This window comes from Staurois parvus, unplaced genomic scaffold (assembly GCF_062004578.1).
Source record: "Staurois parvus isolate SC_StPar_1 unplaced genomic scaffold, SC_StPar_1.0 ptg000052l, whole genome shotgun sequence".
Lineage (NCBI taxonomy): Eukaryota > Metazoa > Chordata > Amphibia > Anura > Ranidae > Staurois > Staurois parvus.
The window spans coordinates 2,016,929-2,030,355 of record NW_028317848.1 but is presented as its reverse complement, the minus strand read 5'-3'; the positions used below and the strand labels follow the sequence as shown (position 1 = coordinate 2,030,355).

The 13,427-nt window shown below is 40.8% G+C and overlaps 1 protein-coding gene across 1 annotated transcript in view; it reads right to left on the bottom strand.

Moving 5' to 3' along the window:
- STK3 (serine/threonine kinase 3) overlaps positions 1–13,427 on the bottom strand; it is a 288,476-nt gene that overhangs the window by 125,308 nt on the left and 149,741 nt on the right. Inside the window, exon 8 of the mRNA XM_089666443.1 lies at positions 8,242–8,367. Coding sequence (XP_089522569.1) covers positions 8,242–8,367 — 126 coding nt within the window. The remainder of the gene's footprint in view (positions 1–8,241; positions 8,368–13,427) is intronic.

The following is a 13,427-nucleotide window of genomic DNA, read 5'->3' as shown; positions in this document are numbered from 1 at the left end:
AAGTCATAGGAAACCTGGAGTTAGGCTTTAACAAAAAAAAAAAATCCAATCCCGCCAATCAATGCTTCCTCCAAGTACTGTCGCCAAGGAGGAAAATGGACACTGAAAGCAACTCGCAAGCCATAATGTTATGATAGCTTTCTGATCTAGTCATTACCAGCTAGATGACACATCCATCATTTTAGGTATGTACTTTTTCATAGATCATCATCTCAAGCATCTACTTAACAGGGCCATTTATAAACATCAACATGTTCACCAGAGAAATCTGACGATTAAAGGTTACCTCGAAGACCGATTTCTATAATTTATCCTCAAATTTCTAAAGAATGTATTTTACTGTTAGTGATATATACAGTATCTGACAGAAGTGAGTACACCCCTCACATTTTTGTAAATATTTTATTATATCTTTTCATGTAACAACACGTGAAGAAATGACACTTTGCTATAATGTAAAGTAGATTGTATAACAGTGTAAATTTGCTGTCCCCTCAAAATAACACAACACACAGCCATTAATGTCTAAACCGCTGGCAACAAAAGTGAGTACACCCCTAAGTGAAAATGTCCAAATTGGGCCCAATTAGCCATTTTCCCTCCCCAGTGTCATGTGGCTCATTAGTGTTACAAGGTCTCAGGTGTGAATAGGCACCAGGTGTGTTAAATTTGGTGTTATCACTCTCATCTCTCATACTGGTCACTGGAAGTTCAACATGGCAAAGAACTCTCTGAGGATCTGAAAAAAAGAATTGTTGCTCTACATAAAGGTGGCCTAGGCTATAAGAGGATTGCCAAGACCCTGAAACTGAGCTGCAGCACGGTGGCCAAGACCATACAGCGGATTAACAGGACAGGTTCCACTCAGAACAGGCCTCGCCATGGTCGACCAAAGAAGTGGAGTGCACGTGCTCAGCATCATTGCCAGAATTTGTCTTTGGGAAATAGACGTATGAGTGCTGCCAGCATTGCTGCAGAGGTTGAAGGGGTAAGGGGTCAGCCTGTCAGTGATCAGACCATATGTCATCACAGAAGGAAGCCTCTTCTAAAGATGATGCACAAGAAAGCCCGCGCAAACAGTTTGCTGAAAACAAGCAGACTAAGAACATGGATTACTGGAACCATGTCCTGTGGTCTGATGAGACCAAGATAAACTTATTTGGTTCAGATGGTGTCAAGCGTATGTGGTGGCAACCAGGTGATGAGCACAAAGACAAGTGCGTCTAGACTACAGACAAGTGTGTCTTGCCTACAGTCAAGCATGGTGGTGGGAGTGTCATGGTCTGGGGCTGCATGAGTGCTGCCGGCACTGGGGAGCTACAGTTCATTGAGGGAACCATGAATGCCAACATTTACTGTGAGATACTGAAGCACAGCATGATCCCCTCCCTTCAGAGACTGGGCCGCAGGGCAGTATTCCAACATGATAACGACCCCAAACACACCTCCAAGATGACCACTGCCTTGCTAAAGAAGCCGACGGTAAAGGTGATGGACTGGCCAAGCATGTATGTCTCCACACCTAAACCCTATTGAGAATCTGTGGGACACCCTCAAACAGAAGGTGGAGGAGCGCAAGGTCTCTAGCATCCACCAGCTCCGTGATGTTGTCATGGAGGAGTGGAAGAGGACTCCAGTGGCAACCTGTGAAGCTCTGGTGAACTCCATGCCCAAGAGGGTTAAGGCAGTGCTGGAAAATAATGGTAGCCACACAACAAATTAACACATCGGGCCCAATTTGAACATTTTCACTTAGGGGTCTATTCACTTTTGTTGCCAGTGGTTTAGACATTAATGGCTGTGTGTTGAGTTATTTTAAGAGGACAGCAAATTTACACCATTATACAAGCTGTACACTCACTACGTCACATTGTAGCAAAGTGTAATTTCTTCAGTGTTGTCACGTGAAAAGATATACACCCTGTTCCAAATTATTATGCAAATTCTATTTAAGTGTCACTAAGATTAAATATTTTGTTTTTCAGTTTAACTCATGGATGGCATTGTGTCTCAGGGCTCTTTTGATCACTGAAAACAATCTCGGACACCTGTGATAATTAGATTGGCAGGTGAGCCCAATATAAGGAAAAACTACTAAAGGAGGGTGTTCCACATTATTAAGCAGAGCACCATTTTAAAGCAATATGGGGAAGAAAAAGGATCGCTCTGCTGCCAAAAAGAGTGAAATAGTTCAATGCCTTGGACGAGGTATGAAAACATTAAATATTTCACGAAAACTTAAGCGTGATCATCGCACTATTAAGAGATTTGTGGCTGATTCAGAGCACAGACGGGTTCGTGCAGATAAAGGCACATTGAGGAAGATTTTGGCCAGATCCATGTATTGGATCATGAGAGCAGCTGCTAAAATATCATTACATAGCAGCAAACAGATATTTGAAGGGGCTGGTGCCTCTGGAGTCCCACGGACATCAAGGTGTAGAGTCGTCCAGAGTCTTGCAACTGTGCATAAACCTTCTATTTGGCCACCACTAACCAATGCTCACAAGCAGAAACGGCTGCATTGGGCAGAAAAATACATGAAGACTAATTTTCAAACAGTCCTGTTCACTGATGAGTGCTGTGCAACCCTGGATGATCCAGATGGATGGAGTAGTGTATGGTTGATGAACGGCCATCCTGTTCCAACAAGGCTGGTGGTGGAATCATGTTTTGGGCCGGAATCATGGGAACAGAGCTGGTCGGCCCCTTTAGGGTCCCCGAAGGTGTAAAGATGACCTCTGCAAAGTATGTGGAGTTTATGAGTGACCACTTTCTTCCCTGGTACAGAAGGAAGAACTATGCTTTCCGTAATAAAATCATCTTCATGCATGACAATGCACCATCTCATGCTGCAAAGAATACCTCTGCATCAATGGCTGCTATGGGGATAAAAGGAGAGAAAGTCATGGTGTGGCCTCCATCCTCCCCTGACCTCAATCCTATTGAGAACCTTTGGAGCATCCTCAAGCAAAAGATCTATGAGGGTGGGAGGCAGTTTACATCCAAACAGCAGCTCTGGGAGGCTATTCTGACATCTTGCAAACAAATTCAAGCAGAAACTGTCCAAAAACTCACAAGTTCAATGGATGCAAGACTTGTGAAGCTGCTATCAAATAAGGGGTCCTATATTAAAATGTAACGTGACCTGTTAAAATGTTTAAAAAGTTAAAATGTTAAAAGTTTGATTGAAATAGCTTTTGATTTCAGTAAATCTGCTGCAAACACAACAAATGATAATTTTCAGTTCTTTACAACCTATAAAGTGTTTTGAAACTTACTGTGCGTAATAATTTGGAACAGTGCATTGTAAGTTTTTTATAGTTAAAAAAAATACTGTTATCATTAGGAGGTTCAATAAAATGTAAATAAAATAAAAGGGTGTAATAAAATATTTACAAAAATGTGAGGGGTGTACTCACTTCTGTGAGATACTGTATATTATACTAAATACATGGACACACTTCTATGTGTTTTGGAAGGACTGGGTAAGGGTTGGCTACTGCCATTGAGACTTCTCACAGATTAGACGTAAATATCAAATTTCCCATAGAAAACGCCACAAGGTGGATCATTCCCAAAAGAAATATGATAACTACAGAGCCTAACAATGCAATCACATCTTCCCGAGGAATTATCTGGATAAGTGGAGATGGTTATTGCCGTTGCTTATGATTTAGACCATCACACTAATTAATCAGTGTCGCTAACCATTTACTATGTCACAGTCAATCCATGGTAGGTAAACTTCAGGCAAGTAACTAAAAACACAGCTGAAATATATACATATATGGGAATTGTTTATAAAAACACAGCTGAAACATATACATATATGGGAATTGTTTAAATGCCCAATGATATGCAGTCAGTTCTGTAATACAGATAGTGACCTGGTCCTCCACCTATGAATGCAGCAGCAAATTAGCTTCTTCAAAAACACAACATCAGCCTGCTGACTGGACACTGAAGGAGCAGTATCAGATTGAGGTAGCCATCCCTCTGCTCACTCTGCTCTCGCCATCTATCAGTGTGTTCATTACAAGTACATGTGAACAGATGCAGAGCCTCTTAGAATGGTACTGCTGGTTAGGGGATTACAGGAGACATGGAATTTAGCGTTAAAATAAACCAAGCAGGACAGTCACAGGGGCTCACTTGGCTGCTTCTGGTTTTAATGACATTCCATTTAAGTACTGAAAGCAAAATGGCTATACAGCTACCATATAATAGCAACTAAAGTGTGCAAAATTTGGCGCAGCTGTGCATGATAGCCAATTAGCTTCTAACTTGTTCAATTAAGCTTTGACAATAAAACAAAGCTGATTTCTGATGTTTCTGTGCAAAAATGCACTGTATTTTGAACTCCCCAGCTTTAGTAAAATCAATCCCTATGTAACAGTTTGGGAGTATTTTAACCACTTGCCTACCGAGCACTTATACCCCCTTCCTGCCCAGGCCAATTTTCAGCTTTCAGCGCTGTCACACTTTGAATGACAATTGTGCGATCATGCAACACTGTACCCATATGAAATTTTTATAATTTTTTCACACAAATAGAGCTTTCTTTTGGTGGTATTTAACTGTCACTGGGTGTTTTATTTTTTGCACTATAAACAAAAACAGAGCAAAAAAATTTGAATTTAAAAAAAAAAAAAAAATTTTCTTTGTTTCTATTATAAAATTTTGCAAACAGGTAATTTTTCTCCTTCATTGATAGGCAGCACTGATGATGCTGCACTGATATGAAGCAGTGATGGGCACTGATGGGTGGCACTGATGGGAGGGGTACTGCTGGGTGGCACTTATGGGCACGGGTGGGTGGAATTGCTTGGCACTTGTGGGTGGCACTGCTGGGCACAGGTGGGTGGCACTGATGATTAGTGCCCCGATGATCAGTGCCGATCTGTTTTCTGACAATTGATGGTTATCAGCAGTACTTTCCTCACGCTGTGACAGCGTGAGGAAAGTGCAGCCGGCAACTACATTTACCCGCTGATCTGCTGTGTCATTGGACACAGCTGATCACGTGGTAAAAGGCCTCTGAGATTGGCCTTTTACCACATCACGTGATCAGCTGTGTCCGTAGAACACAGCAATCAAGGAGAAGTCCCAGAACTGGACACTCGGTTACTTTTAATAGTTAATTTAGGAAAAGAAGACTGGACTGTAATGGACTTCTACAGGAAACAGAATATGAAATTAATATCCTTGTGCAGGCTTTAAATCTTCAGCTTTAGTCAGTGGTCACAGGAGGTCTGACAGCTGCTGCCTGATACCACCCAGTCCTAGCTCTCAAAGTACCTCTTTGTTAGAGATTTATGTATTGCGCTAACTGGGTGCAAAAGAACCCCTTGTAGGCATTAGAAATGTACAGACTGATAGATTTTGTGTCCTATATATATAAAAACCTTCTCGAAGGAGTTTTATAATCCTCTCCTTTGTTTTAACTGACATCTCTCGTGTTGGAGTCATGATTCATACCAATCAGCTTGGTGCAACAGCTCACCAAGGTGTGCAAGCACTCTTTAACTGCAGACTAATTAGCAGATGTAATCTAATGCAGATGTTTGTTTTAGAACTGAAAAGTACATGGTAATTCCATATTTTCCTCAGAATTGAGTGATTCCATATTTTTTTCCTCTGCTTGATCTCTAAAAACAGTTGCAATTTCTTTCTTTTTTTTTTTTTTTAAAGTGTTTCTTAAAGCCAGAAGGTTGTAATGTTAAATTAAAGTAGTTTTGAGGCATATCTGTGATTGATTTTCTTTCTACACAGTTAAACAATTGAATGAACATTTTTCAAGAGTGGTCCTATTTATTTTAAATTTTGTTTAAAGCGATTGCTTTTATATACCAATCATACAAATTAGTAGTTTATAAATAAGTATTTAAAGTAGAATTATAGGCAGCACCAGGGGGATTCACGTTTGGCCTTTCGTGTTTTGACTCTCCCCAAATCTTCTGGGGGGGGGTTGGTTTGCCAGATATTCATTCCTATTACAAGGCCGCCCACCTCGTGCGTCTAGTGGACTGGCATTTCCATCGGGAGGCCAAACATTGGGTCTCGATGGAATTGGAGAACTCGGTTGGCAAGGCCTTGAGCCTGCCGTGGTTACATGTTGCCCTCCCTCTTGAGCTAGTTGCTCATCCAACTTTAGGTGCTACCCTCGCAGTAACGCAGCAAGTTTTTTGTTCTACTCACATTTCCCCCGTGCCCTCTCCTCTTATTCCACTACGGGGAAACCCTGACTTTCCTTCGGTGAGTGAGGACCCCCGTTTCGCCCACCTTCCTGCCTCTGGCTACTCACACCTTGAGGACTTTCTCCACGCCTCAGGGGATTTGGTTGATACTGATCAGAAACTCAATGGAGGGTCCACCAAACGTGTCAGAAGGGGGATACAGCTTCGCTCCTATCTCCGATCACTCTTGCGCGCTCCAGGAATATCACACAAGTGGACTCTTTTCGAGACACTCTGCCACAAGTGTGAACCAATTCACCATAGTCCATCTACTCCCTCCTTATCCAACCAGCTTCTGACTTCGTCCCCCCATTCCTCTCGAAATAGGAGTCTAAGATGGGAAGATCTTTTACCCCAGCTCAAAGGGAAAAAATCTTTCTTCTTGCTCACAAGTCCTCTCTGGCTACCAAAATTCAGAAGACTAATTATAAGCTTTTGATGCATTGGTATCATGTACCCTCTACTCTTCATCGATTCTCACAGCAGTTCCCTGATGTCTGTTGGCGGTGCGGAGCAAAAAGTGGCACTCTATTCCATGTCTTCTGGCGGTGTCGGAGGCTTCAACCTTTCTGGCAAGGGGTGACAGATATCATCAAACATTTTACTTCTGTAGACCTACGAGACAATCCGGCATGTTGCTTGCTGCACCTCTGGCAGAGACCCGTCAAAAAATATAAGACATCCCTCACTATGCAGTTGTTAAATGCGGCTAAGGCATGTATCCCCATTTGTTGGAAAACTGACTGCCCTCCTACTCTATCCCTGTGGTTCTGTAAGATAAATGAGCTTAGGGATATGGAGAACCTTACTGCCACCCTTTACAATAGGGAGGACGTCTTTCGGGATACCTGGAGCCCCTGGCAATATTTCGTTTTCACGGATGCTTATCTGATTGAATCTGCTTGCTCTCACTGAGCCTCCATTTTTTCAATTGACCTGCATAAATTTGACAACTCAGTGGAAACCCACTGTTTCTTTGCACTTTGTCTAATGTTGAACTCTGTACAATGACGTTGTCTATGATGCCTTTTATATTCTGCTGAACTAATGTTTAGTTATCCTTGTCTGTTAAAAATTGTTTCATAAATAATTATTGAAAAAAAAAAAAAAGAATTATGGGCAAAACCTTTTTTTTTCCCATTTTGGATAGAGCATAAGGAGGGTTATGACCTCTGTTATGTTTTATTCACCATTTGTGTCCCGTTGGGGAGATTTTCCTTTATTTCCTGTTCCATAGCCAAAATAGGAAGTGAGAGGAAATTCCTGCAAATTATGGGAGGTTATTGGGGATCCCATTAGTAGATTTCCCCTCTATTACTTTTCTGGGACAACCCAAAATTTTGAATTTTCTTTTACTTTCACTTTCAATGATAATGGAAAACAGGACAAATAGAGAGGAATAAGCTCCTTAGTGGGGACACAGACAGCAGTAAAAACTGACAAGAATTCTAATACCTCTGCACTTTCCTGCATGCGCAGGAGTGACGACCTTGCGGCATGGCCATTAAAACGTGTGCCGTTGGAGGGATCCGCTTTACAGGTAAATCTGTCATAATGTGCTAGCACACTATGACATTACAATGCGGGGGGGGGGGGGGGGGGGGGCGCTTACTACCTAGAGTTTACTACTGCTTTGATTAATAGCACGAACTGCCATGCAATCCAGCGATTTTCAGTTTGTGGCCCTGAAGGGCAGAGGTCATCCATATCGAATATTCAGCCAAGCCTCTGGCCTGACATTCTCAATTTTGGGCGCATTACCCACCGAGTAAGAGAAGGAAGTGTGATTTATACACATATGGCAGAAAACCAGGAAGATCTCTATTATTTCCTGGTTCAGCTCAACAACTTTCACGATCTAAGTGTTTGTGTATACAAGCAGACATGCATGTATTAGACAGATGATGTTTAAACAAATTTAAAAACCCTAGGATCTTGCAATTAAACCATCCCACATAACATTATCTATAACATCGGTTCTAAATAGGAACCAGGTACATACTGAATTTTCATCTTCCTCTTCCAGCTCCCTCTGTTGCTCCTCATGCCTTTTTGCTTTGATTTCCATAGCTTCTGTGATGAGGTCTCTGAGAATTGATACAGGTTTTGCATTTTTGATGAACGTGTGCTGGAGATTTAAAAGAAAAAATAAATCCTTGAAGCCACAACTAATCAAATAAGAAGAAACAAGGTGAAATTGTTTTGTAAAGGTTCACATAGATATTAGGTGATCGTTGTGCAACACCAGTAAAACCAGAAGGATGAAGTGACTGGAATGTTCCACTGATCTCAGAATGCATCTCTGACAAGAAAAGGTTTGTTGGCCAGGTTAGAAACTTTTTGGAGGAAACCCTTGAGGAAAAGCTGCCTAGGGGACTAAATGATGAGGGTTTATACTCTTACACTGGATGCAGCAGAAAAAAAGTTCAACACCTAAGTTGGATACCACACATAAGTTTCCCCATAGCTGGGCATACATTTTCTCACTGGGAGCAGCTGTAATACTCAGCTGACAGATTCTAAGTGTGGGAACCAATTTAAAATGCCGTACAAAAAAAACAAGCATCTATGATGGCCAGAGTAAATGGTCACTGTCATTTTCTTCTCTAAGGAGGTCACAAATTGCCACACTACTGCACATAATACTTCAGTAAAAGCACAGCTAGCTATTAATTGAGCAGTTTATGGCTAACAAAGTGAATATTTCCTTTGCCCATGAAAGACAAAGTAAAAGGTTTACTAAGCTCTTCCTCCTGCAGCATACAGTGAAATCATAAATTATTTAGTCCCCCTTCACTTTTTTTCACCTTTATGTTGCAGTCTGATACTACAGTTGTTTAAATTATTTTTTTTTTCTCATTAATCTACACTCAGTACCCCATAATGACAGAAAGTGAAAACAGAATTTTAGAAATGTTTGACAATGTATGAAAAAGGAAAACCTGAATTATAATAGCATACGTATTCAGACTCTTTGCAACAACACTTATTTTAGCCCAGGTGCCTCTCATTTCTCTTGGTCATTGCTAAGATGTTTCTACACCTTGATTAGAATCCACCTGTGCTAAATTGCTAAATTAAACTGGACATGATTTGGGAAGGCACACACCTCTCTTTAAAAGGCCTCACAGCTGACAATGCATACTGTATCAGAGCAAAAGCCATGAGGTCAAAGGAACTGCCTGCAGAGCTCATAAACAGGATTATTGCAAGACATAGATCTAGAGAAGGCTACCAATAAATAAAAAATCTGCTGCACTGAAGGTTCCCAAGAGCACAATGGCCTTCATAATTCCCAATTAAGAAGTCTGGCACAGCCTGGACTCTTCCAAGAGCTGGTCACACGACCAAACTGAGCAATTGGGGGAGAAGGGCCTTCGCAAGAGAGGTGACCAAGAACCTGATGGTGACTGACTGAGCTCCAGAGATGGGACAAAGTTCCAGAAGGACAACCAACACCTCAGCCATCCACTGATCTTGGCTTTATGGCTGTGCAGCTAGACAAAAGCCTCTCCTTAGTGCAAAACACATGGAAAGCCCGTTTGAAATTTGCAAAAAAAAAAAAGCAACTGAAGGAATCTCAGACTGTGAGGAACAAGATTCTCTGGTCTGATGAACTGTTTGGCCTCAATTCTAAACATTATATTTGGAGGTAACCAGGCACCACTCATCACCTGCCCATATACCATACCAACAGAGAAGCATGGTGGTGGCAGCATCATGCCGTGCGGGTGTTTTTTAGCAGCAGGGACTGAGAGACTGGTCAGGGTTGAGGGAAAGATGAATGGAGCAAAGTACAGAGATATCCACAATGAAATCCTGTTCCACAGTGCTTAGGACCTCAGACTGGGCAGAAGGTTCACCTTCCAACATGACAAAGATCCTAAGCACATAGCCAAGTGAACACGGGAGTGGCTTAGGGACAACTCTGTGTATGCCCTAAAGTGGCCCAGCCAGAGTCCTGACTTGAACCCTATTCAACATCTTTGAAGAAACCAGAAAATGGCTGTCCACCGATGGTCCCCATGCAGCTTGAGAGGATTTGCTAAGAAGAATGGCAGAAAATTTCCCGATCCAGGTGTGCAAAGATTGCCGCATCATACCCAAAAAGACTCCAGGCTGCACTTGCTGCCAAACGTTCAACAAAGTACTGAGTAAAGGGTCTGAATACTTCCATAGATATATTTCATTTTTTCTGTCTGATAAATGCACACACATTTCTAAAACTCTGGTAACACTTTGTTATTATGGGTTACGGAGTGTAGAATAATGAGAAATAACGTAAGCAACTGTAGTCTTAGGCTGCAAAATAACAACACTGGAAAAAGTGAAGGGGGTCTGAATACTTTATGAATGCAATGTATACTCAATTTTCTTTACTCCCTTGCTACTCCATTCAGCTGCCAGAACCAGGAAATCCCTCATAAATCACAGGATCAGGAAGAGCCCTGTGTATATCTCAAACCAGCTTGTTGGAGCTCATTCTGCGCGGTGGACTGTTTGGCTGGATAGCCTCTATTTTAAATCCCTATTAAAAACCTAGCCACCTAAAATATCCAGATGAAAGTTCCCTTGTAATAGAACACCTTTTATCTTCACAGTCCTTGTCTGCTAACTTTCATCAGTACCAGAACTGCATCCTCCAACAGACTCTTCAGCATTCTACATTTCCTGGAACGCTGGATGACTGTATCCCTCGCCACACACCATGGTTCCATCCTCCAACCCATAATTGACTTATCCTGTAGTGAAGCAGGGGTTGGAAGATGGAACAACAGTCTGCGGAAGAAGCGGAAGGCATCTGATATTTCCAAAAGTGTCAAATGCAAAATCTGACAGGGGTTGCAGTACTAATATGAAGGGACGGTATGTGACATTGGCCACTGGAGAAGAAAGTATAAATACCCTTCTATTGCAGAATACTTTAAGAAATTTTTGGTGGCTTTATGTCTTATAAAACCTTACCTAAATCACATTACTAATGATACTTTACACACAATTCCAAATAAACTGTTCAGCAAATAAATTAAAATTCTAATTTCATAGCAATGGCATTAATGTATTTCAGTACACATGACAAATGTATGTTACTTGTAGCCTTTTTTACAAGCTGATGCTATTATAATATTATTTTACAAGATAACACTACAGTTTAGAATCTGCATTTAGGTAGTTCTCGCTGCTGCTTAACTCATGATGTGTTTCATGACTGTAAGAACAGTGAATCTGTAACCTGAACCTTGCAACAGGAAAAATAAAAAGGAAAAAAACGATAATATCTTCTGTAAACAAGGAAAGAGCTTAATTTGAGTCATTCCCAAAATATCTTTAAACCCAATTACAATGCAATTAGCTGGGTTTAAATGCCATGTGGACATGCACATGTGTAACTCTACACTGTATACTTACACCAAGGAGAAATGTACATTAAATGTAAACCCTAGAGCTCCCAGTTGTATTAAAGTTTGACCACTTCAAAGGACCCCGTAGTTTGCCAAAGGCTGGTGCACTTTATAAGTTCATAAACTGAATGTCTGTTTAGTGCTCGGAAAGGTTAGACTACTTACCTATTAATCCTGTAATAAAAAAATATGTGTTTCATTGAGTAAATTACACACTCAATAAAATAATCGTGAGAGTTGTGAATAATAGGCATGATTGCTTATTTCTCATTAGCATGTAATCATTATAATGGGCAGATTCTGACCTGTTTTCAGGCAAACAAACATTCAGAAGTGTATGGTCAGCCTAATTCATGCCAAAAAAATAAAAAGTAATCAAACTATTTTAGAATGTATTTATGAATGGTGTCACTAGATTTTACACTCGATTTTTAGTTAAACAGGACCCACAACTTTGTACATTTAATGCTGCAAAAACTTCTGAGGAAATATGGACACTTTCTCCCATTTAAAGTGGAACTTCGCTCTCTCAGTCAACACTATTTATAATCCTCATGCTGCTAGCGTTAGTAAATAGATTGGAGACTATGTTGTATTGTCGTATTTACTTGTTTTACACTTCTTCTTTTTTTTTACATTTCTCCAGTTAACTCCTTTTTTCCAGGCCTAGGCAAATGATATAATTCATCCCAGGAGTCTTCAGGAGGGGAGGAGGAGTATTCTCAACTAAGCACACTCTCCTGTCTGTATGCCTAAACCAAGGACAGATGGATTCCAGGAATTAAATGCTACATTAATCATCTGCCCTTATTCAAGATGGTCACGGCCATAAATGATAGGGAATGTTTTTTTCTTTCCAAAATAAAGCAAGGAGATGTGGTGGAATGGTGGAGCTTGGTTTGAATATTAAAAATGAATTAAATAGTGTTTTTAGTTTTTGGGGCTCAGATGCAGTGTAGTTCCTCTTTAATAAAGCAAGCAAAGTGTAGTAGCCCAGAGTAACACGAGTATTCCAGTTATGTGACAATTAAACCTAATCCTAGAGGTCAGTGCACTTTGCACATTATGATTGCTCTTTTCACTACCTTTTAAAACAGGCCCTACTATTTTTCCTACAGGATTTTATTTTCTACAGGATTGAAGATTTTAACACCACCTTGGAGCATATTCCTCAAGTCCAATTGGAGATCATTGTAATGTGCAATTTCCATTTATCTCTGTGGTGTGCTTTGAAGAACAAGCTGGTGTCAAAACGTGAGGTAGCATTACCAATACCTGCAGCTTCTGGTCTTGGCACTCTACTCTGCATTTAAATTGCAGCAATCAGCCTCATATACTGCTATGGGACAAACTATGGCGATTCGAACATTGCCTATGGACTGGAAGCTGAGGGCTAGGCTATGGTAGCACTAGTGATGGTATGCAGGTTTTGACAGCAAGATATCACAAAAATACCACCATGGCTATGCACTGCAAGGCAGTTGTTGTGCAGTTCCTTTGCAATGTATTTGTGGATTAAAATGCATGTCTGGGCTAAGATAATTAAAAATATTGCTCTGCAGCACCTGTGCATTTTGCCATGTTTTACCCCTGCAAGTACAGAAAAATACCTGATGATCTCCCAATTATCTAATGTGCTCCTGATTTCCTGTTAAGAGGAGGTGTTGAGTCGTCCCATGGCTAAGTTATTTGCACTCTTGTTGATCTAGCATAATGGGTTTAATCACACAGAAAAAAAGCCTTCTTTATCAAGATGACATATTTTAGTTATACCAGGATACTGCTA